Source organism: Protopterus annectens, chromosome 3.part1 (assembly GCF_019279795.1).
Source record: "Protopterus annectens isolate FY-2018-M chromosome 3.part1, PAN1.0, whole genome shotgun sequence".
NCBI lineage: Eukaryota > Metazoa > Chordata > Ceratodontiformes > Protopteridae > Protopterus > Protopterus annectens.
This window is the reverse complement of record NC_056732.1, coordinates 723,734,188-723,761,087: the sequence shown is the minus strand read 5'-3', so window position 1 is coordinate 723,761,087 and position 26,900 is coordinate 723,734,188. Positions and strand designations below refer to the sequence as shown.

The 26,900-nt window shown below is 42.5% G+C and overlaps 1 protein-coding gene across 2 annotated transcripts in view; it reads right to left on the bottom strand.

Annotated features, from left to right (window-relative positions):
• The window catches only part of LOC122798272 (Y+L amino acid transporter 2-like), a 711,221-nt gene that overhangs the window by 228,587 nt on the left and 455,734 nt on the right, over positions 1 to 26,900 (bottom strand). For both annotated transcript variants that reach the window (XM_044067079.1, XM_044067078.1), the window contains one exon: positions 26,872 to 26,900. This exon is cut by the window's right edge and continues 121 nt beyond it. In XM_044067079.1, the coding sequence (XP_043923014.1) occupies positions 26,872 to 26,900 (29 nt within the window). The remainder of the gene's footprint in view (positions 1 to 26,871) is intronic.

Genomic DNA, 26,900 nt, shown 5'->3' with positions numbered 1-26,900 from the left:
TAGGTGCGGTCCACCTGCAGGACTCGTGTTCTGTTTCCCTTGCCTTTAGTGCATGGGTTTTGCAGGAGAAGAGCAACAAACTTACTTTGAGAGGGTTATTAAAACCTCAGGTTGAAGTAGCATCGGATACTCAGCCTTCAAAAAAAATCTGATGACAAACTGGCATCATCATCGGTTCCATCTTTGGTGCCTACAAAATCAAAATCAAAATCAAAATCTTCTGATCCTTCAGAGCGGATTGTTGGCTCCGAAGAGTCCTTTTCTCCGGTGACTCCATCTGTGGCTTTGGAGCCATCCCAGACTCAAAAGAGATCGAGATCTCCTTCTTTGGACCCGCTGAGATCTGTGCCCCAGTCTCCATTTTTGCAGTCAGTGGCAGGTAGTCACCGGTCCTCAGCCCACTCCTCTCGATCATCTAGGAGTTTATCAGACGATGTGGACAGAGTAGTGAAGAGGCTGCTCAAGACATGGGTATTTGCTTAATTGTTGTCGGGCCCAGCCCAGAAGGAAGTGGCACCTTTGTCTGATCCAGTCCCTGTTTCTATTCCTCCTCTAACTGTGTCCAGTTTGGAGCTGGAGTGCATGGAGGTAGTAGTGGTGGAAGCGTCGGTTCCGACAACCCTTGCCTTGTCAGTTCCAACATTCGCTCTGACCTCCTCGGCAGTCTGCTCAGTTGAGGGGTCTGGGTGTCAAGACTCTCTCGTCGGCTCCAAGGGGGAAGTGGCATCAGACCCTTGTCCAACCCTGCTCTCCCTCTCGGAGCCTCTGCACAGCTGAGTTCTGCTCCCACATCTGCCTCGGAGGAGTCACCTTCGGAGCGGAGGAGGTCTCCAGGCTCCTTGGAGCCAGAGCCTCCATCTGTTGCAGACCGCAGCACCTTCAAAGTGATGAGTGTGCTGTCCACCAAGACAGTCCCACCCTCAACTCCATTGGCTCCATCCCCATTGATACTGGTGTCTGCCTTGGATCCTTCTCTCCGTCCCAAACATAGGGAACCGACCCCCAACAGGGCGACCCCTCTTCTTCCGAGACCTCTCCTGAGAATGCCTCAGAGGAGGTTCCCAGGAAGAAAAAATGTAAGAGGAAACGTGGACTCCCCTGAGTCCGTCACCTCTGACATGGACTTGGATGACTCAGAAGGGTCCCCCTCTGAAGAAGTCTCATTCTTAGACATCCTGGAGATCCTTAGGCAGAGGGGAAAGGGGAAACTGGAAGTCCCTTGCCCCTTCTGAGGATGAGTCTGTGTACCTGGACGCATTAGGTTCCCAACCTTCCACCTCCTGGGTGTCTACGCCTTTCAACCCACTTTTGCCTGCAGTGAGTCGAAAGACGTGGAGTGCTCCAGAGTCCATGGAGCTGTTCCGAGAAGGCCTAACAAATTCATGACTGCACCAGAGGACAAGACCTTTCTCACTAAAGGTGTGCCAGTTGATGCTATGGTGATGGCAGTAGCCACCAAGAAGGAACTCACGGAGGCTTCCTCTTTTATCCATCTGCCAAACAAGAAGTCTAGAGCCATTGACAGATATGGGAAGTGTGTTTTCGCTTCAGCGGCCTTTAATCTTTGGTCGCTGAACTATTTGACACATTTCACAAGACTTCAGAGGGATATCCTTAAAGAGCTGGGAGATACCCTCCAGTAACCTTCAGCTGAGGGAGCAGCTTCCAAGTCGGCTAACCAGCTAGAGACCCTAACCTCCACTGTTAACTCCTCCATGCGCCTGATTTCTTACACAGCAGATGGAGCGAGTAGGGCTGCAGGCACAGGAGTGGCTCTTCGCAGATGCTCCTGGAGGCGCCTTTGTCAATTTGTGGAGCCCTTCAAGTCCTCGTTTACAAATGCCCCCTTTGACGGCTCGGCCTTGTTCAGGGCCACAAGTTCGAGAGACTCTTACCAGGAGTGAACGAGATGGCAAAACTCTCTCTACCGTAGGAGTCCATTTTTCCACTCCATCCCAGCCATATCCCAAAGGCCAAAAGAGTGGCAAAATGTGGTTCTGTAAATCCCATGGAGCTTTGCCAGACACTCGTGGAGCTAATTCCCCCAGAGGCAGGGAAATAATAACGGGAGATGCTGACCTCGTGGCAGAGGGGGTCCGCAACAGGGCGACAGGGATATGTTCTCTGCCAGGCCCTTTCAGAATCCCTGAAGGGCTGCCCGGCTGCTCCATTCTGGAGGCAGTTGGGGGCAGAATATCACTGTACCCAAGAGTCTGGCAAGATATAACAGAAGACGCGTGGGTACGGAGCATAATATCCAGGGGTTACAAAATTCCCTTCACCCAAACTCTCCCAAGAAATCAAAAATCATCAATCCCAGATGTTCCACCCAATCTTCAGGATCAAGCAGCCTTAGAAGTAAAAACCTTGCTGCAAAAAAGAGCCATTCAGACCAGATAGAATCCGGAACTTACTCAAGGTTCTTTTTAGTTCCAAAGAAGACAGGGGACTGAAGACCTATTCTGGATCTCAGCAAGTTAAACAGGTCAGTAAAGAAGACCAAGTTCCAGATGGTGATACTGCAGTCCATTCTACCCTTCTTGGGTCAGGATGATTGGATGTGCTCTACTGATCTCCAGGACGTGTACTACCATATAAAAATGGACAAGCAGTCCAGGAGACATTTACGCTTCCGGCTGGGAGCCAGTCATTACCAGTTCAGAGCTCTGCCCTTTGGTCTCACCACAGCCCCCAGAGTGTTCACCAAATGCAAGGCAGTAGTAATGGCTCACCTGAAACGTTTGGGATTCCAGGTGTTTCCTTATCTAGATGACTGGCTCCTCACTGCCACCAATGAGCATCATTTCTTAAGGCCAGGAACTACACGATTCACATTTGTGCATGCCTAGGAATCACAATAAATTACAAAAAATCTGCTTTGTTGCCCTCTCAGTGTATTACTTTCATAGGCACTCAACTAAATACAAGAGACATAATTGCCAAGCTCCCACAAGAAAGGGTGCTTGCCATTCGAGGTCAGGTCTCTCTCCTCTTGTCAAAGACAAAGATTCAGGCTCTGTTAGTCCTAAAGGTCTTGGGTTTGATGGTGGCTGCCATTACTCTACTCCCATTAGCTCGTTATCACATGAGGATTTTGCAATGGCTTCTCTTCACTCAGTGGTTGTATCAGGATCTACCAATGTCACACATGATCTTAATCACAGATGCTTGCAAAACGATCTACAGTGGTGGCTCCACTCTCACCTAGTCACTCTAGGCAGACCCTTTGTAGCCCCTCATCCGGTAGCCACAGTTACCACGGATGCTTCCCAGATGGGGGGGGGGGGCATTATCTGGGACAGACAGTTCAAGGGACTTGGCAACCTCACAAGTACCATTTGCACATCAATGTCCTGGAGATGAGAGCGGTGTTATTAGCACTGCAAGCACTTCACGAATCTCTTCCTCTGGGCTATATAGCAATTCAGACAGACAACATGTCAGTAGTGTGGTACATCAACAAACAGGGTGGAACCAAATCTTACCCCTTGTGTTGGGAGGCCCTTCGAGTATGGCAATGGGTGATTTCCTCTCAGTGTTTTCTGGCTGCAGCACACATTCTGGGGAAGTCCAAAGTGATAGCGGACAAGCTCAGCAGGGCAATTCTCATGCCTCACGAGTAGTCTCTGAAACAAGATGTGGCGGATATGATTTTCCGCAAATGGGGCCAGCCACGCTGTGATCTTTTTGCCTCTCACCTAAACAACAAATGCAGCAGCTACTTTGCCCTAGTTCCCCCACTGGGACTGTCACCCAGAGATGCAGTGGTCCATGATTGGCCCCCTGGGATTCTTTACACCTTTCCCCCTTTCCTTTAATTCCAAACATTCATCAGAAAGCAAAGTTGATGAGTCGCAAGCTGATCCTCATTGCCCCGTACTGGCCTCATCAGATATGTTTCCAGTTCCTTTGGCATTACCTGCAAGACGAGCCTTGGATTCTGGACCCGGTTCCAGATCTCCTGACACATCAGTCGGGTGCTTTTCATCCCTCCATTTAAACTCTCAAGCTGACAGCTTGGTTTCTCCACTTCCAGTCCTAGCCAGGCTTCCAGACATCTCACCTATGGTTCAACATATTTTAGTTTCTTCTCATAAACCAACTACTAGGAAACTTTACGCTAGTAAATGGAAGAGGTTCTCCTTCTGGGCTGAGCAAAATTACATTGATCCCTTTACAGCTACAATTTCAAAAATCTTGGACTTCCTGGCAGAAACCTTTGAAAAAGGAGCAGCAGCTGCTACGATTTATGTTCAACTGGCTGCTATTTCTAATTTTCATGTGGGCTTTCTAGGTTCTAACGTCATGCCCCACAAGCTATGTAGGGCCTTTTTGAAAGGTGCTACCCTATATTAAGGCCTCCTATCTGAGAACCTCTCCATCCTTGAGATTTAAATTTAGTTCTAGCGGCTCTGATCCTCCCTCCCTTTGAACCAGCCGCTTCTTGTCCTCTAAAGTTCTTATCATGGAAGACTCTCTTTCTGATTGCTGTTACATCATCTAGGCGGGTTTCTGAGTTACAGGCACATTCCATCCGCCCGCCTTATATGATCTTTCACAAGGATAGAGTATCTCTTAGAACTAACCCTTCCTTTTTACCAAGTCTGTTCAGAGTATAATTTGAATCAATCAATTGAACTTCCTGTTTTCTTTCCAAACTATGGCAACAAGGCAGAGTATAAGTTGCATCAATTGGATGTCCACAGGCAGTTATAATTTTATCTTCAAAGAACCAAGGACATCAGAAAATCAGATCAGCTGTTTGTATCTTTCTCTCAGAGTAGCAAGGCTCACCAGTTTCCAAAGTGACTTTGTCAAAATGGCTGTCCAATACTATTACTTATGCTTATGAGTCTCGGAATGTGTCTGTCCCAGGAAAAGAAAGGGGACATTCTACTAGATCCTTGGCTACCTCCATAGCTTTTCAAGCTAAGCTTCCATTAGATACTATTTGTGCGGCAGCAACATGGGCTACTCCCCACACCTTCATTACTCATTACAAAGTGGACATGGGCTCTTGGAACAGGGCATCCTTTATTTCCACAGTTCTGAAGTCTCTTTTCCAGTGAGCCATCCAGGATTTAGGTGCTGGGGACGCTGTCCCAACTAGAAAGAAGGAAGGCGAGATGGACAAGATAACAAAGAAGTTATGTTCTTACCATAACGTTCCATGTTTGTTGTCCTTTATCTTGCCTTCCTTCTTGTGTCCCTCCCTCCTTCCCCCATCCTGGATGATTGAGAGGAATTTTCCTTTTTTTTGGCTAATTTGGCTGAGTTTCTTTTGCTTTTCAGCTTTTGGTATAGTCCTTGTCACAATTGTTGTCCTGTTGTTTTCAGTACAAGGAAGCAATATTGTTTAGTTACCTCCTTTTCTGGGTAATTTATAGTTCTCCTATCTAGTGGTTAGTTCTCACAAAGAAGATTTGGGTAGCTACTGCTAAGCATGCTGGGATAAGGGGTTAGCCTTGAGCCAGTAAGGACTCTTGGAGCTTTAGAAGTGGCCGAGTCGGAGCTGAGATCAGCTCCGAACCCAACCAGAGAAAAGGACAACAAACATGGAACATTATGGTAAGAACAAAACTTATTTTTTAGTTTGATGAGAGTGATTTTATCCTGCTGAGTGCTGCACCTCCTAATTTTTGCCATGATTTCTTTCATCCTGTTATACAGCCTATTGATTTTGCGATTCCACCAGGGTGGCTTGTTTTTTGAGTTAGTTCTGTACTTCTTTCTGGTGGGTACAGCTGCCTCTATGCAGCTATTGACATGCTTGTACAGGGTTTCTGTGAACAGTTCTGCATAGGCAGCAGTGTTCTCATGGTTTATGGGGGCTTGAAATTTTGCCAGGTACTCACTTAATAGCTGGTGGTTAGCCTTAAAATAGTTCCTGAATATTTCAGGTTTAGCTGGGGCTCCAGGTTTTATTTTCACTTCAAAGGGACCATTTTGTGGTTTGACCTTACTGGGGAAGGCATTACTCTAGGGGGTGTCCAGCAGTCTCCCAAATTAGTGAGGACCAGATCCAGTATGGCCTCACCTCTGGTTGGTGTATTTACTATCTGCTCCAGGGAGTTTGTGTTTAGAAAATCAAAGAATCTCTGTGCATGTATGTTTGTTGATGTCGTATAGGATTCCCAGTTAATAGCGGTGTAATTAAAGTCGCCCATGAATATAGTATTGGGTTGAACGGTTAGGGTTTCTAGTAAGTTTAAATACAGGGTGTGGATTTCCTGGTTCATAGAGGGGGCACCTATAACTTTGCAAGGAAATGGTATTGGATTTTACCTATAATGATTTGAATATGGAACAGCTCAAGTACATTGTCCTGTTTGAGTAGATTCTTATCCCAAAGTATCTCTCACCTCTGGAATAGACTTTTACTACATATCAGGCAGAGTAACAATCTTGCCAGCTTCAAGGTAAACCTAGATAACTGGATGGGCAGCTTCAAAATTTCTCTCCTGGTTTATCTTGTCTTGGTCTCCTTGAGGATAGAGGGAAATTCTGAATGAGGTTTTTTTGTCTAGGCTTGATATAATCTTCAGATAGATTGCCTAGTACCTATGAACCTAAAGAGACAGATACATTTCACATTACTTCCAAGACTAAAACAAACTTCCCCTTATTATCAGGAGGGTCAGTCATTAACTTCATTCAAAAACAATCTTGACAAATATACATATGTATATTACATAGAAAGCAGAAAGTATATTGTTACAGCTGTCAATCTTCTTCAAGGCCACTACATCATAAATTTCATAGGTTCTTAGGAGGTTACTAGACTAATGGGCCTAGGACCCTAACAAGCCTAGCCAAGTTCAACCCTTGTTCCCTTCAGGGTCTAGAGATATGGTCTATGTTATAAGCAGATCTAAATCAGCACCAACTGCCCTTATCCAAGACAGACACAGGTGAAATCTCTGGGGTGAATTTGCGGGTTCCCATCCAGTCTTCCAAGTTACACTTAAAAAGGGTTAACAAGTGGCTCTGTTTAACCTTTATTGGAAGTTTATTCCAGAGGAGAGGCAACCTCTGGGAGGCATATCTGTCTCTCCAACAAGTCCTGCTGATGTCACATGCTAAGTTAAGGTCCCTAGAGCAAGTGAATTGCGTACCATTTGACTTACGAATGTGCAGCCTTTTCATTAAGGCAGGGTCAGAGGTTGCTCTTTATGCAAAGCACAGGTCATGTCTGAGTAGTCTATATAATAGAGTACAGTGACAGTGATTTCAGTCTGTCCACATAAGACATGTGCTGAAGACCCTGAATTTTTTTTTGTGAGGAGCCTTTGAGATCTCTCCAGTTGCTGCAGGTGCTCGTTTAGGTACATACCAAAGGAAGCATTGTACTCTATTATTGACCTGATGAGGGAAGAGTACTGGGGGATTATAACCTCTTTTATTCTGGAAGCTATGCCCATGCTTATGATGTGAGCAATGCAGAAGGCCTTTCTTACCACTGTGGAGACATGGTGATCAAAATTAAGGTTGCTGCCATCCTGTGTGACCAAATCATTCACCACTGATTTAGAGCTTGGGGTGGTGTTATTAATATGGTAATCTGCAGGGACATTGCCTTTTCCAAAGGGGATAATAATGCATTTTTTGCACTGAGTTTAAGACCATGACTTTAGCACCATTCACTGATTTGAATACGTCCTCCTTGTAGAATGTTGACATAATTTGTGGACTCAATGACTGCTCCCAGTTTGCAGTCATCAGCAAACTGTCAGCCACAGACCTTTTGTTTTTGCCTGTACTTCTGAGAAGTAGATTCCAAACAATATGGGCCAAGCACCAATCCCTGTGGAACACCACTGGTAACAGGTCTGCTGGTGGAGGTGGATTTCCCTATTTTGACTGTATATGTTCTGTCAGTGAGACAGTTTGCAACCCACCTGACAGTATATGGGTTGAACTCAGCTGGGTGAGTTTTTCAATGATGCCTGAGTCGGGGATTGTGTCAAAGGCCTTGGCCAAGTCTAGGTAGGCAGTATGCACAGATGTGCCTTCATCCAGGGCTTTGGTGACAGTCTCAAAGAAGTCCATCAGGTTCAATAGGCAGGATCTCCCTTTAACAAAACTAAACCTGGTCAAGTCAAGTGTTTGAGGGTCTCCTGTATCCTTGTTGATAAGTTCCATGATGATTCTCTCTATGGCTTTGCATATAAGGCTGGTTAGGTTAATGGGTATATAGTTCCCAGGGGTCAGTGGATGTAATTTGACAATCAAACCAATGGACATAACTTTTACTATCCCATCTAGTACTATCAATGCTTAAAGTTACCATGCATACATTTCATACCTCTCAATTGTACCAAATTCCTCAGTATTTACAGGTTTTGAGGACAAAATAATGGGGTGCCACAAATTTCCGAGTGGCCCCTTTAATTCCCGATTTTTAAAATTTTTTTTTATAAATATACAGCTTTAAATTTATGGCTAACTTCAGCACGCATCACCAGACTACAGGGGGTGTGTATGATAACATCAACTTTGTGCGACAGGGTACCTGTTGGACTCCATCTTAGTCAAATATTTTAACTGTTTTGGAGGGAAATATAGGGAATACAGCAGCATGGCACTGGCATCAAGCGGAGCAGAGTTTCAGTGTGCACAATTGAAGTTCTGCTTCTGCAGAGTCCACCGAGCACCCACAATGAGAAAAACCTCCAGGTAAGAAAAAAAGAACAAGAATACAAAATAGTTTGTTTAGCTGGGGCAGGTCTGCTCACATCCTGTTCATTTGTCCAGCTTGCATACTGTTCTTCTGTCTATCTGCACAATTGTCTTGCTGTATTCAATTCTAAGTAAGTCCGGATTGCTGCTCTACGTTTGTAAGGGTTGCAAATTTTAAACAGACTGTTTTTTGCTGTATTATGTATTCAATTCTTAGTAAGGCCAGAAATCGGAACACACACAGACAGACTCCAGATTGCTGGTGTGTGTGTGTGTGTGTGTGTGTGTGTGTGTGTGTGTGTGTGTGTGTGTGTGTGTGTGTGTGTGTGTGTGTGTGTGTGTTTGCTAATTTTAAACTGACCGTTTTTTTGCTGAGTAGGTAAGTCCGACCAGATTGCTGCCATTTGTAAAGGTTGCTGCTCTATTCAAGCTGCCATTTGCTCATTTCTAAGTAAGTCTGGATTGCACAATTTATTTGTAAGGGTTGTTCAAATCTATGTTTGTGTGTGTTTTCTTTGATAATTTTAAATGTAAGGCTTGCTGTGCTATTCAAGCTGTTTGCTCAGTTCTAAGTCCAGATTGCTGCCATTTGTAAGGGTTGTTCAATTCATTTAAACTGACCGTTTTCTTTTTTTTTTTGCTGTCTTTAATTCTAAGCAAATCTGGCCGGATTGCTGCCATTTGTAATGGTTGCTGCTCTATTCAATTCAAAGTCCAGGTTGCTGAATGCTGCTCTATTCAAGTTTTGTATGGGTAAGTTTTGTAAGGGTTGCTTTCTTTCAAAGTATGTCCGGATTGCTGCTGCTCAATTCAAGTTTTGGCAAGGATTGTTTTCTAAGTAAGTCCAGATTGCCGGGTTGCTTGTGTATGATTTGCTGTTCATAAGGGCTTATTAAGTCCATATTGCTTGTGTTTGTTTTGCCATTCATAAGGGTTTCTTAAGACCAGATTGCTTGCGATTGTGTGTGTGTGTGTGTGTGTGTGTGTGTGTGTGTGTGTGTGTGTGTGTGTGTGTGTGTGTGCGTCCAGGCTGCGTGTGTGTGTGTGTGTGTGTGTGTGTGTGTATGTGTGTGTGTAAAATGCCCCATTTAAGTATACCTGGTAGTTAGTGTTACTCAAACCCTGGACCTTAGGTACAAGAAGCAAGAGCCTGGATTCTCTACCCATGCCACTTGAGAGCTATGGGCTCAACTCCTTGAATCACATTTTTACAGAATGTCTGGAATACTTCTGGTCTGTTCCTCTTAAAATGTGTGGTTTTCTGGCAAATGAAGTGAGAAATGAATTAACTAATGATAGCCATTGAAGTTTCAGTCTTCCTATCTTTCATGAAACACATGGTAACACAAAACATGCTATTCTAGCACTCTAAACTCAACAGTGGGCACTGACATAGTTATGAAGAATACCATATCTCCTCTACTCTCAGTATCACCAGAAAATATAGGAAGAGGTTAACTGAACATCTCAAACCATTTTTAGAAGGGATATTACAGCTGTGTTATAAGCTCACTAGCTATAAATGTTTGAGTACATTAACTGCTGCAGTCCTTATAGAAACTCAGCCTTTACAAGTTACGGCTCTCTGGACAATATAGGCAAAAAGACAGAGATGCATCAGTCAGAGGTTATGACTACGAGGAAGAAAGATTATGAGAACCTAAACTTTAGAGTCTTTTCATCAGCTGTCAAAAGGGTAGGTGGCTAGAGGATCAGTGGAATTTTTTATTTATTTCATATATATTAACTGGGGTACAACACTGATTCACACGGACCCTTTCCAGACCCAGATCAGCAGCAGCACTGTCTGGTTAAGTGACTAGCTCAGAGTCACACAGTAGGCAAACAGTGGCTAAGGGAATTAAATCTTTGGCTACAGGAAGCTACTTGTTAGCAGCAAACAGACCACATCCTCAACCCTAACTACCAGAAACAATGTCCTGAAGTAGATCCTGCTGTCACCTTCTCCAAATGTGGTGTCAGGAGGTGGTCAAGGAATACCGCAAGATTTCCTTGTCTTGTAATGACAGGATTCCTTGTCCTTCTGTAGATCTGTAGATAAATAAGCCAACTACACGCACTACTAGATACTCACTCTTTTGATATCGTATGCTTAACAGAAACCTGGCTTAAACCTGTTACAAAAGACAATGAAATACTCCCACCTGGTTACAACATCTTAAGATTAGACCGACCCACCAAAAAGGGTGGTGGGGTAGCAATACTGCATAAATCTCATTTACAAATCACTTCTCTACTAATACAAACACCTCTAGACACCAATGTAGAAATCCTTATCTCTAAGCTCCAGCTCAGTGCTACAAAATCTATATACATAATATGCACCTACATACCCCCAGGCAATAACATCAGCATCCTAGAAAGTATCCTCTGCTGGCTTTCGACATCCTTCCCTCAGGAAACCATTGTACTCGGTGACTTTAATATAGACTGGAACACCTGTGCCACTCTTAAACCTACAGCCCATATAAACCTCTATGGCTTCTCACAAACTATTACCACCCCCACCAGAATCCATAAACCCAGGGGCAAAGAAAGTATACTAGATTGGAACCTAATTAACAAACACCCCCTCTCTTACAAAGTTGGTATCCTTCCCGACGATATTAGTGACCACTCACTTACCTATTTATCTTGACAAAAATCCTTTATCCCAAATCAAACTCCCTTTAAAATCACCCGCAACAAAAAACACTTTGACCCCATAGCCTTTCAAACTGAACTTCAATCCTGTGACTGGTCACCTTTAAGGCACCTACCACTTGATGAAGCAGTATCCTATTTTAACTCCAAATTCCTACAAATTCTTGAATTCCATGCCCCCTCACGCACTATAAGAATTAGAAGCAAAGCAGCCCCATGGCTTACTAAAGAAACCAGACAACAAATCCTTCAAAGAAACAAAATCTGGTCCAAATGGAGAAACACTAAAGACCCAGTCGATCAGCAGTTCTTTAGACAGCTTAGAAATACCATCATAAAATTAATAGTTCAGGATGAAAAAAAACTATTTCTTGAAACTCCAAAAAAAGCACCAAAGTCAACCCAAAACCTTCTGGTCAGGCATAAGTAAACTATTACATCTAAGCCACTCCAAAACACCAACCCCATCTGGTCTCTCTCTAAACTCTCCCATCCAGATAGCTGATGCTTTCAATACATTTTTTTTCAGAAACTGTCCAATCTCTAGCTAACACCTTACCACCTGTTAACTCTACCCCCTCATTCTCCCTAACACCCCTACCATCTACCTTTCACCTAAAACCTATTCCTACAACCCGCATTTATACTCTACTTAATAAACTTAAACCTTGTACTCCCTCAGCTGATCTCCTACCACCGGAATTCCTTCAAACTGCTGCAAAAGTTCTTGCCTATCCCATTTCTATCCTAATCAATAGAACTGTAATTGAAAGCTACATCCCTTCACTCTGGAAAATCTCTCACATAATCCCATTTCACAAAGGTGGTAACTCAACTGAACTCTCCAGCTATAGACCTATAGCCCTACTATCACCACTTGCCAAAACCATGGAAAAATGCATACATCAACAATTTCTTGACCGCATCCTCCAAAATAATCTACTAACTGACTGTCAACATGGTTTTAGACCATCCCATAGTACCGCCACTGCCCTCCTATCCTTTACAGACTGTATAAATAAACATTGTAACAATAACATGCTCTCCTCTGCACTATTTATTGACCTATCTAAAGCTTTTGATATGGTTGACCATCAAATACTTCTCAACACACTAAATTCATTCTCACTTGACACACCAGCTCTACAATGGTTCAAGTCCTACTTGGACAATAGACAGCAGGCTGTCCTGTGGGACAACAACCTGTACAAACATCTCGCTATTACCCTTGGTGTCCCTCAAGGATTGATCCTGGGACCCCTACTTTTCTCCATATTCATTAACGACCTTTCCACTATATTACCTCTACCCACCTGCATACAATTTGTTTTGCTTTGATTTGTAAAGCTTCCACCTCATCTGAACTGCACTCCATCACCCAAACAGTATTTAACCTAGTAGAAAACTGGTTCCAACAATGTCGTCTACCTCTAAACACCAAAAAAAAAAACAAACTACTACTCTTCACTCCTACTATAAAATCCACCCCAATACATTTCTCTATTACATCCATTGATGGCACAATCATAGCTCCTGACCCAACTACCAAACTCTTAGGCGTAATAATTGATAACAACCTCAACTTCGACTCACATATTAATGCTACTATTAAAACTGTAAACAGAAAACTTGGATCCTTGTATAGGATAAAACCCTTTCTCACCCCAGATGCTAGAGCTACTATTGCCCAGACTCATCTGATCTCCTCCCTCCTCTATGCCTCACCTATTTTTACTAATCTTTCCAAAAGCAACCTAAACAAATTGATCACTTCTTATAACAATATTGCCAGGTTTGCTACAGGGTCCCCATTTAGAACTCATCACTGTCTAAATCTCAAACTTCTAGGTTGGCTAGAACTAAATAAGCAACTACAATTTCAACAACTCTCCATTACCCATAATATTCTATACCAACCTAATAATACTCGTAGTCTCAAAAACCTCATCCCCCCATACACAAACCTTACTACCCTTCGATCTGCAAATAAACTACTGGTAACCATTCAGAAATCCCACAATAAGGCAGGTAATTCTCTTTTCTCAAACTCAGTGGGGAAGATCTGGAACAAGCTTCCCGGTAAACTGACATCTCTCTCATCATTACCACTCTTTAAAAAACAACTAAAAATTCAACTAAAATTACAATGGCTATGTCCATGTACTAACCCAGACTAACCCCCCAGTATTACCTTTTTCTACATCTCTCCTCCGCTCACTCACCTTGCTGAATTTAGTAAATTCATCCTCTCACTCCCCTCTTTGTAAATTATCTAAGACTTTCTCATGGTAACATTACTGTATTTTTGCCTTGCTAAACGTATGCATCCACAGTAGAATTTAGTTTCTGTATAAATCAACTTGTTGAAGGATATTTTCAAGTTTATGTATTTTAGATTGTTTTTTTGAACTTTTTGTCTGTCTCATATATATGTAGATTATAGTGGAGCTCATCTCCCTGGGCCTCTACTGAAAATGGACATGTATCCAGTTAGACTAGCCCAGTCAACAAATGTAAAATAAAATAAATAAAAATAAATAAAATCTGAAACCACACTATTCTCAGCTACCAAGGGGTGCTAGAATTGAGTTTTGGTTGTCCTCCTCCCCCTCCACTTCTGAATTTTGAAATGATACTCAGAAGCAGAGGAAATGTATGGAAAGCACAACTGATTCGCCTCTATCATGAGGGAGAGAAGAACTCCACAGTTACCACCTATTTGTCTTGCTGTGTGGAACAAGAGGGGGACTCCACATTAGTAAGAACAAAAAATGAGTCACACAGCTGTAAAGTACGAAAACAAAAATTTTACTGCAACAAAACAGTAAAAACAAGTTGAAGTAAGCACTTTTGTAAGGTACAATGACCAAACTTCATCAGACAAAACTACCTTACAAGAACTCATCATTTATATTATCTAATTATTAATGGTGTGGGCTATAATATAAATGATGAGCTTACTTCATTTTGTTTTAATGTGTTGTTGCAGTAAAATTTCTGTGTTCGTACTTTACAGCTGCGTGGCTCATTTTTTGTTCTTACTAGTTGGTGTTTCTTTTTTGGTGCAGGGGACTCCACATTCTTGGAGGTGACAAACAGGTGAATATCTGGAGAATCTTACTTGTAGAACACCCAGAGAAGCCTACCAGCAAAGTGACTTCAACTGCCTATGAATGGTTCAAAGTGTGATGCTTTTGCCTGTTGCCCACTCTCAGACTTGAATTAATTACCTGCTAAGGGATTAGGAGAGCATACAACTCTGCTGTTCAGATACCACATGATGGACTAATTTATCAGAATAAGACTAACATTCAGGATGCCCTTCCTAAGCCACTAAAACATGTATGAATGCTCAAAACTCAAGACATTTATGAGGAACACCTCTCCAGAATCCATTTCTCTTAAAGGTGGAGGAGATTAGGTGGGCTCACCATCCCACTGGTAAAGCATCAATCACATCAGAACATATGCCAGATTTGGGTGCAGGAAGTGAAGATATAAGATGAGAGTGCTGGAGACCACCCACCACTACAAGGTTTAGCAACAAGACTCTAATACCAGAAGTAGACTATAAACACATGGTGACTGTAGCCACTGCCATATTGACAGCTCACCACAACACACACACTCACAGGTGTAAAATAGACTCTGTGAAGATTGTAGCTGCCATTAAACCCAGAAGGAGCATGGTTTCTAAACTCAGACCCTTTAATGCACAATCACCTCTGCTTCTAGGGTAGGAACAAAACTCTGATTTACTTCCAGAAAGGGCTATCATCTACAGCCCCTCTGAGGACTATACTGTATGCCCGTCTCAAGAACTCTACACTGTTATGTGAACCTCAAAGGAAGGCTACAAAGAGAAATGATGTGGGAGGCTTTTACTTGTTCAGCTCAAGTGTTATAAAACAAAATGTGACATCCCCTCTCTGCACACTAACCAAGCAGCCTGAATTCGTACCACTTGACACTGGAGAGGGGCATTCACTTGGAACAAAAATGGATACACCCAGTATTTCCAGATGCAGCTCTCTGCATCAAGCAAACTTTCCCTTAAGAGCACACATGGAACACACTCAGTCTGGGTTTCTCTGTCTGTCTCCCTCACCAGTAAGACTCCCCACTGGTACACCTGTAGAGTTAAGTCCTCAGCTGAGTGTCTAAGCCAAATCTACAGCACCCTCTCAAGTGCTTTGTGTCTCTGCTCCAAGTAGCTGACACACGCACACACACGCACACACACACACACACTTTAAGATTTGATTTACACACACACACACACACACACACACACACACACACACACACACACACACACACTTTAAGATTTGATTTACACACACACACACACACACACACACCCCCGGGAAAGGCTGGTACAGATTTACTAGCTATGGCCCCTTCCACCCAGACTATAACGCAGTTACACTACCACAAACACCTCAAAACCAGCTATGCTAAGGCTCTTGCAAGGGTACCCAATTATACTGTGTAAAATTAATACAAATTGTAGTTTAACCAACGTGGTAAGGCTTCTGGTCACGATACCTCCCCCCCCCTTGGCTAGAAGCTGTCAGGATTTATCACATATGTGTCAATAATACACACAGAAAGAGCCTTGCTAAGACCTGCTCCAGCTCCTGGAAGTCATAAAACAATTTCAAACCTCCACACTTCCAGAGTAGCAATTCATTCACTCCAGTGACAATGCAGGAAGCTTCCTAGTACAGACTTTTGTCTCTGGCTACATTTAGAACTGTAAAATACAATCTTTATGGCCTAAATTATGTAATTTCATTTCTTAATATTTTTCAAAGTCAGGTGGATTGAGATTAATCTCTTCTCTTCCAGTATCACCTGTTACAATATATACATTTGAACGGTTACAATAATACAAGTACATTTCTTCCTCTGTCCACCCGCTGGATACACTGCTGATACATTTTTAACACAAGTAATTTTACAAAAACATTTTCAGCACAAGCATCTGTACAAATCAGTTTGATATTCAAATAACATATAATTTGTTTACTAAATTCCAGCTAGCTGTGCTGGTATATGTCACATCCACTGCCCTACTTCTCCTTGCATAGCTGGCAATACCTAACACTGTCACATCTCTCCACCCTTTGAAGACTCAAGATAGTTTTTCAAGTGACCCTTGAGAAACATTGCTTAAGATGAATGAGTGGCATTGCTGACCCCACTACAGTGCTGCACTGTCATATCATATGCCTGCAACCCTAGGCTCCACCACAGTAATTTGGCATTTTACTGGTGGTTCGCTGTAGCCATAGACCCCCCCTCAGACTCCTCTTGCCATCCACTGCAAATACTCAGCACCATGGCCTCCCTATCATGGTAAGACTTCATCATGTTAACATGGTACAATTTGTGCCCCTGTCTCCAGCCTAGCAGTTCTACCATATAGTTAACATCACTGACCTTCCTTACCACTTTGTAGGGTTCCACCCAAGCTGCCTGCAGCTTATTGTGTCTGACAGGAATGAGAACCATAACCTGCTGTCCCCACGGCATACTCTTGGGCTCAATCATTCCTGTTATACCAGACCTTTTTCTGCTGTTGGGATCCTGCCAGGTTCTCCTGGGCCAAGCCCATGATCTCCCTAAACCTTGTTCTGAGGTTTAGGACAAATGCGACAACAGACCCCTTTCAGGATTCACACTCGCCCTCCCACTCATCACGAATCAAATCTATAGGCCTCCTCACCCTAGGCTCATACAGCAACTCAAAGGGTGAAAAACCTGTGGATTCCTGGGGTACCTCTCTGTACGCAAACAGCAGATGGGGCAAATATTTGTCCCACTCTCTCTTAATCTACAAATGACTGTAGCATGGTCTTTACTGTTGAGTTTAACCTCTCCACAAGACCATTAGTTTGGGGATAGTAGGATAGAGATCTTCAAGTACTTCACCCCCATAACACTACCACAGACAAGCCAGCAGGTCTGACATGAAATTGGTAACTCTGTCAGTATTTCTCTTGGGAAACCTTCCCAGCTGAAAACCTCTAACAAAGTATTTGCCACCTTTTCTGCCTCAATGGAGGACAGAGCCACCACCTCAGGGTATCTAGCAGCATAATCTACCACCACCAGGATATACTTCTTCCCTGTGGAATTTAGGGTACTCAGAATATCCATAGCTACCCTCTGAAATAGCTCCCCAATCACAGACAAAGGCATCAAAGGAGCTTTGACCATGCCTCCTGCCTTGCCTAATTTTTGGCACTGTTCACAGGTCCTGCTATACCCCGTTACATCCCTTGCAATCTCTGGCCAGTAAAAGTTCTGCATAATATGCCTTTTTATATGCTTTATGCCCATCTGACCTGCAAAAGGAATGTCATGGGCTATGGCTATAAGTGCCAGATGGTAGGTTCTATGCACTACCAACTGCTGTATTACCTCACCCTCTAGCCCTCCCTCAAGGGTCCACCTCTATACAGTAACCCTTTGTTCTAGCATACAGACTCCCCTTTTCCTTGAGACTCAGGCATCTCCACAGCTACCTCCCTCAAGCCTCTCAGTGTAGGGTCTGAGAGCTGAGCCTGTCTCAGCTCAATATATGTAACTCTTTCCAGCTCCCCTTCCACAGAAACTCTGATATCCTCTGACAGTAGTGCCTCACTGTCTGCTTGGGTACTACCAATCACCTCTGGCTTTAAATTCACTCTGTCCAAGGGAACAACAGTACCTATCACCAGCTGTGGCTTACCTTTAGGCTCACTGCTACAGAGTAGCTCTTTCCCTGAAACAGCCATCTCACCAGCCCTGGCTTCAGGTGTACCAGCCCCACATGCCTGTCTCCAAGCCTGACTGCATGCACATAAGGTACTGCATTATCAAAATCATTCCCTAGCAAGACATCTGCAGGCATCTCCTCAAACACACCTACTTGCTTGCTTCCTTTTCCACCCTCCCAGTCAAGGTGAACCCTGGCCAAAGGCATATGAAATGGAGTCCCTCCTACAGCTCTGACTGGAGTGGACTGCCCAAGCAAGTACTGTTCCTCTTTAACCACTGCAGACTTCACAATGGTTATGTCAGAGGCTGTGTCTCTCTTAATAGTGTCCTGTTTTCCATCCACTAAGGTAGTATATAACTTCTGGTGATAGTTTGATACCCCTGTTTTCTCCAGACAACTTACCACTGGAATACTGTTATTCCCACTTTTTGATCCTCCCTTGCCTTTTGTTTCCTACTTTGCCTCTGTGGACATTTATATGATACATGGCCCCACTGGTTACATTTAAAACATGATCCTGGCCATGTATCTGAAGTAGTGGCTTTCCCCTATTAGTGGTGGACTCAGTTGGGGAGGTTCAGGCTGCCCACTATGGGTTCTCTTATATCAATGTGCAGCACTGAGTATCCCCTTCTTGTGCAGTGATGTCCTGCTTGCTAAGTAGAGATCCTCTTTTTTCCCCAGCTCATCTAGAGAGTTACATTCTCCGTCTGCCAACCAGATTCTCATGTCCTCAGGCAAAGTGCTAAGAGCTTGTTCCCTCACCAAAAGGTCTGCCAGCCCTTCAAAGGTGGTGACCTGACACCCACTCACCCACCTATGAAAATAAGTGCATAACTCAGCAATATATTCACACACACGAATCTGCCTTGTGCCTATGCTCACAAAACTTTTTTCTGTAAGCTTCAGGTGTTAACTTAAAACATTCAGGCAAACATTTCTTTACGTTGTCATAGTTTAAACAATCAATATCAGATCATTTAGAAACAGCAGTTACAGCTTTACCATGGAGTAAGGGAGTCAGGAACCGTACCAAGAGCCCTTGGTCAACATTTTAGTGTTTACATACCCTTTTAAATATATGAATAAAACTATCACAGTTTTAACCCTCTGTAAACTGTGGAAGAAATTTACTGACCTTTACTGCTTCTGGGGTTCAGTTATTCCCTTTCCCATTACCTCCATAACATTGGCGGTCAGCATCTCCTTTTCATGTTGATGTTGTTTCTCATTTTCTTCAGCCTCTAAATGCCAAAGTTTCTCTTGGACCTTCAAATGCCACAGTCTCTCTGCTGATACTAATTCAAAATGTTTGGCTTTCAGTTCCAGTTTCTAACTCCAGACAGATTTTTAAGTCCTCTGAGGGCTGCAAATTCCCATCACCCGACTGGTTAGCCTCCTGGTTGCTGGTCTGAGCTGTGACTAAGGCTGAAATAATTTCCTCTTTAGTCAGGTTGGCATGCACCATTCCTTTGGCTTTGTACACCTTGGTCAACTGGCTCTTTGTGAGCTTGTCATAATCCTCTGCTGACATCTTTGCCTGATTTCCCTGGCTAAACTAAACTAACTAAAAATAAATAAATAAAACTGTTGTGAAATGAAACTCTGAATGTTTACCTTGTGGCTGCTGAGAATACACACCTTCAGTGACAACTGCCTACAGGCTACAGCAGTTCAATTAATATCCACACCACTACTTACCAATATGTGACACCCCTCTCTGTGCCAGTAATCAAGGAGCCTGAATCCTAACCACTGACACTGGAGAGGGGCATTCACTTAGAATGAAAATGGATACAACCAGTATTTCCAGATGCAGCTCTCTGTATCAAACACAACTTCCCTTAAGAGCACACAGGGAACACACACAGTTTGGGATCTGGGTTTCACTATTTGTCTCCCTCCCCAACAAGACTCCCCACTGGCACAGGTGTAGAGTTGAGTTCTCAGCCAAGAATCCAAGCCAAGTCCTCCCACACCCTCTCTGTGAAACCAGTGCTTTTTGCGCATCCCTGCACCAAGTAGCTGACACACACACACTTTGAGATTTGATGTTCACACACACACACACACACACACACACACACACACACACACACACACACACACACACACACACACACACACACACATACAACTCGGAAAGGCTGGCAGAGATTTACTAGCTATGCTCCCTTCTGCCCAGACTATAAGGTAGGTAGTTACACTGCCACCAGACACCCCAAAGCCAGCTACTCTAAGGCTCTTGAAATGATACCCAATTACAATGAGTGAAATTAATATAAATACAAATGGAAGTTTGACCAATGCGGTAAGGCTTCCAGAAGTGGCCAAGGTGTCACCAAATAGATATAAGTCCTCTCAACATTTAAAAAATATTCTCTAAAGGACCAGCCACAATGAAAAGTTTAAATGTATTTAAAAATAAATAATAAAAGAACAAGAAAATATGAAACAACTATTTACAATAAACACCAGAGTTTCAATCACATGGAATATTAAAAATAACACAGGTGGACAGGTTCACACAATTAAAGAAAAACAATACTTAACTAATCTCTTCCTGACTGACCTAAAGAATCATTATTCCCTGGCAACTTACTTGAACAAGCCAAGATGAGTTCCCGTGCTTCGTGTCAATAACACACATGCACAGAGCCTTGCTAAGATCTGCTGCAGCTCCGGGAAGTCATAAAACAATTTCAAACCTCCACCTTTTCAGAGTAGCAATTAGTTCACCCCAATGACAATGCAGGAAGATTCCTAGTACAGACTTTTTTCCTCTGGCTGCATTGAGAACTGTAAGATACAATCTTTATGGCCTAAATTAAGTAATTTAATTTCTTACTACTTTTAAAAGTCAGGTGGATTGAGATTAACCTCTTCTCTTCCGGTATCCTCTGTTACAATATATACATTTCAACATTTACAATACGTGTGCATTTCTTCTTCTTTCCAGCAGGACACACTATTGATACATTTTTTTAAGATAAGCAACTTTACAAATACATTTTCAACACCAGCATCTGTGCAAATCAGTTTAATATTCAAACATATAATTCTTTACTAAATTCCAGCTAGCTGTGCTGGCATATGGCACACATCCACTGCCCTGCTTCACCTGGCATAGCTGGCAATACCTCACAGAGTCACACAAAAATCACCATTTACCTGCAGCTAACTGTTTTACCAACATAGTTTAACTTAATTTAAAAAGAAAGACACCTAAAAGTTTGAGTATACTTGTAGTTTTATAACATACATTTAGGTCAATCGAGAGATTTGTCAAAGCACAGTTGTGCTACTCCTACCTACCCATAAAAGCAAATGTTCCAATTTCTTCGCAGCTGCAGGAACTACGGGCAGTGCCAAGGCCAAGGTCACAGCACCTAGCCAGCTTAACCAAGCTCTAATTCCTTTTCCTCTCACTCACTCTGGTTGCTGATATAATTCCCTTCAAAAAGGGTTTAGGCTATCAGCAACCAGTGCGAGGTAAATCTTTAGAATTTCACTGCCTCGAGAAAGGAAGGTAGATTCATTCTGAGCCAACACCCAACAATCAATAATCACCATAAAATCCTCCAACAATAACAACTCTTACAATGGAGGTTGTGTCCCACCTGAACTATCTGTAAATGGGGATGGTGGGTGGGTGTGGCTACTGCAGTAGTGAAGAAATTTTGAACATCGACTGTTAAGAGTACGTAGGGACTTACCCAACTGTACTATGTTCATTTTCTTCATTTTTACTGGTGCATTAGCCTATGGGTGGATTCACAAAGGTTACCCTACCTGGGATGAGGAAGAATAATGGTCCATGAACCATGGTGGGAAAAACAATAGCAGAGGACAACCATCTATATATAGTCATTTTAATCACAGGCTGACCATTCTTAATTTTAGCATAGTAAACAAACAGCTGTTCTGCCTTCCTAAAGGACTTGGTTCTGTCAAGATGGTACCTGAGCTGCCTATGCATGTCCAATGTATGTAGAATCTACTTTCCTTTGTTTTGTAGCTCTAGGGAAAAGAAAGAGATTGATGACTTGATTCAAGGTAAAATTAGAAAAAACTAAGCAGGAATGAATAATTTGTGCATAATCCAACCTTATCCCTGTAGGAAAACCAGATAAGGAGTATCCACTGTAAGAGCTTGTAGCTCAGATACTCACCTTGCAGATGTCAGAGCAACAATTATAACAGTTTCCCCAAGTAATCAGTAATCATATAACAGTTTCCCCAAGTGTGTCACTGTTAGACAGATGCACAGTATACTAACCTCGAAAAAGGGCATAGCAAAATTCATTTTAAAATGGGTGGCGAAAGCCAAGCACACTCTGGCTAGGCTTGTAAATGCCCTAGGGCAGATAGCCTAGTATGAACCTATGAACCTATAATGAACCACAAATTATTCTGAAAGGCTGGCTCAACTGGAGCCAAGGTCAGTTTTTTTAGAACTTAACAGAGATCCCAAGGAAGGGGATTTTGCTCACAACTACAGCACCCCTTCAGAAACTGTCTGACCACAAACAGAAGTAAAAGGGGGATCCAAAGGCACATAAGCTAAGATGGTGGCAAGATGCACCTTGATGAAAACATATAACAGGTATTTAAGTAGCTCACACAAATATTGGAGAACCAGAGGTTCTACTTTCATATTATAGCAAATTTTTCATTTACCAACATAAGATCTTTTAGTACCAGGTTTTCTTGCTTCCTTTAGTACCTGCTGCACATTCTTGTGAAAAATGCAACTAAAAGGTATGAAAATTGAATCATCCAGGCCATCAGTTGTAGTTGAGTGATGTAGCGGTGAATAAAACTCTTCTTGTGCTGTGTGAGTAGATAAAGTCTTTCACGATGCTTGTGGTAATTGCTCTTGGCCAGTTCCATAAGAAGACAGAACCAATTTTGCTTGAGCCAAAATGGAGTCACCACAACAATTTCTGGTAATTCTTTCTGAAACTTTAGAAGTACACTGGAAATCATGGAAAAGGGTACAAGAACTGCCTTTACACAGGGAATAACACAGCATCTGTTCTTCATGCTTGGCAACAAAATATGCCTCAAACAGAATTTTTATAGTTATTCACAATGTAAGGAGGCTGTAAGATCTACCTGAGGCATTACCCACATCTGGATCAAGTCATGGAACATGTCTGTGTTGAGTTTCCACTCATGAGGGTCTGTCCAGGATCTGAGGAGTCTGTCTACCACAGTGTTCTGCTCTGATGGAATGTAGGAAGCCCAAAGAGACAGAGAATGCTGAAAAGTCAACTCACAAGCAATCACTGCAAACCAGCAAAGAGGGTATGACCATGTACCACCGTCGTTTGCTGAGATGAGAGAGGGGTTGAGCACCTTTGATAATGACTTCAAACATCTAAGAGAAAACTCTGCAGAAATAAGCAAGTCATTTAAATAAGGAAAAATGTGGATGCTATGCAATCTGAAGTGAGCCACAACTGGTGGTATGCACTTTGTGAACAGAGCCCAAAAGTTAATGCAGAGTATAGAAAATGTGATCCAGATACAGCAAACCTTAGAAATTTCCTGAAACTGTGAGCAACAGGTATGTGATGGTAAGCAGCACGGAGATCTAGTGTTACCATAAAACAATGGTCAGGAAGCAGTGCAAGCACTGATTATAGGGTCAATATCTTAAATCTGGAACTTTCATATAAAGTTTGAGAAAAAACAGATCTAACACATGTTCCAAGTGTACTATTTCTCTGGTACCAAAAATATCCTAGAATAAAAATATTTGCCCATGCAATTGGCAGGTACTGGTTCTGTGACCACTGCTTCTAACATATACTGTAGCACTGGTGGAAACAGGTCCATCTTGTTGGGTAGGATGTGGGGGATTCCCCTGAAAGGAAGAGTAGAGTCCACCTAAAGCCAAGTGAATCCTTCCTGACTCACATTTAACACCCATCTGTCTGAAACTGCCTCACCCCAGGCTAAGGAGTTGAGGGTTAGCTGGTGTGACAGAAGTAGGGAAACTGGTGCAGGAGGTATAGGTAAGGTGATCAGATTCCTGGCATAAACATTCATTAGATGGACCTTGACTCCTTTTGGGAAAGTTACTTCTTTTATTTGGCTTAGAACTTTTATCCCTCTGCCTTCTCTTTTGGGGGCCTGCTTGTTGTTAGCCTGGGATTTCTATTTGATCTGCTTTCTAAAGGTTTGAGAAGTGGCTTTGTTAGGGTAGAACCTAGGTACCTAAAAAATCCTAGAAACTCCATGTATCGATTTATCTCTGTTTTCCCAGTGCTTAAGGATCTGTGTAGCTACAAGTAAAAATACCAGATCCAAGCTAAGTGGAGACATGAATTTCAGACCTCAAATCATCAGAAAAAGGTCGGATTACACAACCAAACAAATCTTCCCATCACCACAGAAGAGCAGAAGCTCTAGACACAGTATCTGCAAAATCACACACACTTTTCAGAGAAGTATTAGAAACCTCAGCCAAGACAGCAACAATCTTGTTCAAATATGACCTGCCCTCTGCAGACAATGAAGCAGCAAATTCTTCCAAACTATAAGCACATTTTAGAACAAACTTGGACAATACAGACCTGATAACTCAAGATCCTAGAGACTAATGTAGTAGAAGCAACCAGTCTTCTACCGTGTTTGTCTAACCACTTGCCCTCCTTATCAGATGGTACTGGGTTAGAAGAAGCCAAAGATATACTGTTAGCTATTGCTTCTGGAGTTACTGCAGCAAAGTCAGCTGAGAAATGAGAATAAAGACATTTATAATCTGGGGAGACCATATTCTGCTTATCAGCGTTATTTGGAAACGCAGCTAGTAAGCCTTGTAGACAACTTTACAAGTGTGTTCTAAAGCCAGCAAAATGGAAGGAATAACAGGAGGACTAGGAACTTCATCCTCTAATAGATCATAAAATCTGCCCTGTTCTGGGGGAGCCTGTTTACTCCCAAGAAAAACATTCCCAAGTCTAGTAACAATTTCAGCAAATGATACAACTTATCTAGGACTAATGTCAGGTTCTCCATCTGAAGTGCAAGACTTCTGGGGCAATAGATTCCTGAGGAGAATCACCCCCATCTCTGTCAAAATTCTCATAATCTGAAAACATATACTGTTCTCTAGCAGTACCTGCACTAGACCTGTGAAAAGGCAAACAGACCCAGAACTGGCTAACTGAAAAACACTCTTTGCCAATGGTATAACATTACACATATTCAGCTGCCCTGTAATTAATTTTTTGCTTCTTTTTTTTCTAGGAATATTCTGACTGGGAGAGTAATCAGGGAACAGCCTATTATCCCTGGCAAGAGGTGTATTTTCTTGGACAACTCCTGTACTTAAAGTGCTTGGTTCTCTGTTACCTGTAACAGGTACTGGAACAGGCCCAAAGCACACGTCTAACCCCTGTTCTACACTGGTGATTACAGCTACACAAAAGGGAGTCAAGGCAATAGTTAAATGGTCTGTGGAATCATGTTTGGCCATACCAGAGTCACTGGCTGAGGCCATAATTTTACACTTTTTTTCCTCCTTAGACTCAAGTGAAGTGAAAAGAACAGGACAGTGAATATTATCAGTGCTGTAGCCAGAGAAGAAACCTGATTGCTCATACAGTAAGCACAGTTAACACTGGGAGAAGGCAAGTCTTCACTGGTAAGCACAACAACATACTTCCCTTCCCCAAAGACCAAAAACAAAAAGGTGCCCACACTAGTAAACACAAACAGCACACTGAAAACCATGTCATCAGACCTTAAACCTTTAGTCAGAAATATCAGACAACCTTTATTACCTCAGAAAAGAGAAACTGTTCTAATTCCATTAAAACAGTAACATGCATTCAACACGCAAATTCGGACTGTAAAGCCACAACCCAGATACTTAATATTTTCATAAAACCACAGTTTGTCACACAATTTTTAAATAAGCAAAGTAAAGACTGCAGATGCGAGTGCAAAACATCCCTGACAAAAGCTAGCCTCAAGGTGAAATACTGCAAATATTTTTTTTTTTTTTTATGTTAGATCAGAAAAAATACCACAAATACTCAAAACATACTTATGAGAGGAAGGGATCCCCAGATGGGGTCTTATCTGTTTGGTAAAAAGCTTCTGATCTACTGCTGTTCCTCTCTCCAAAATGGGTGCAGCCTATCTGTAGTCATAGTGAGTGACATTGAGGGGCAGAGGGAGTTAGAGCTTTCCCAAGCTGGCCAGGTGCGGTGCACTTGACAGGACACTGCCCACAGGTTACTGCAGCAATGAGAATGAAGAACATATCTGTCTAATAACCGAGAATAATTATACTTCTCTATACATAACTGAGGAGAGTTCACGCCATCACAGACAATTTCTAAATGAGAGCTATAGTAAAAGCTTTCTAACAGCCAAATTTGTGACAAATGTCACAAAAGTCAATGCGAGTACGTCAGCAACAGAAGCAAAAAGAAAGGCAGCAGGAATGCCTGCCCAAGCACAGGGAGGTCAGCAGGCAACCAAACCACTTGAAATCCCTTAGCTGAATGGTATAGAAAACATTTCTGTGGCTTACTTGTGATCTCTACCCATGCGATTTAAGTCATAAGAGAAACCCTCCTTCACTCAATGTAAAGCACAACCCTCTCTGCCACAAAAAGGAAATTAAATAAAATGTGAAGCTCCATGTCCAAGTTCTTTATAAGAGGACGCTGGCCATTACTATTGTTTAATAATCTACCAACATGCAGCAGCTTTTAAAATACTTTTACTGTGCTTACCTTTACAGGTCTTGGCATATCTGGGAACT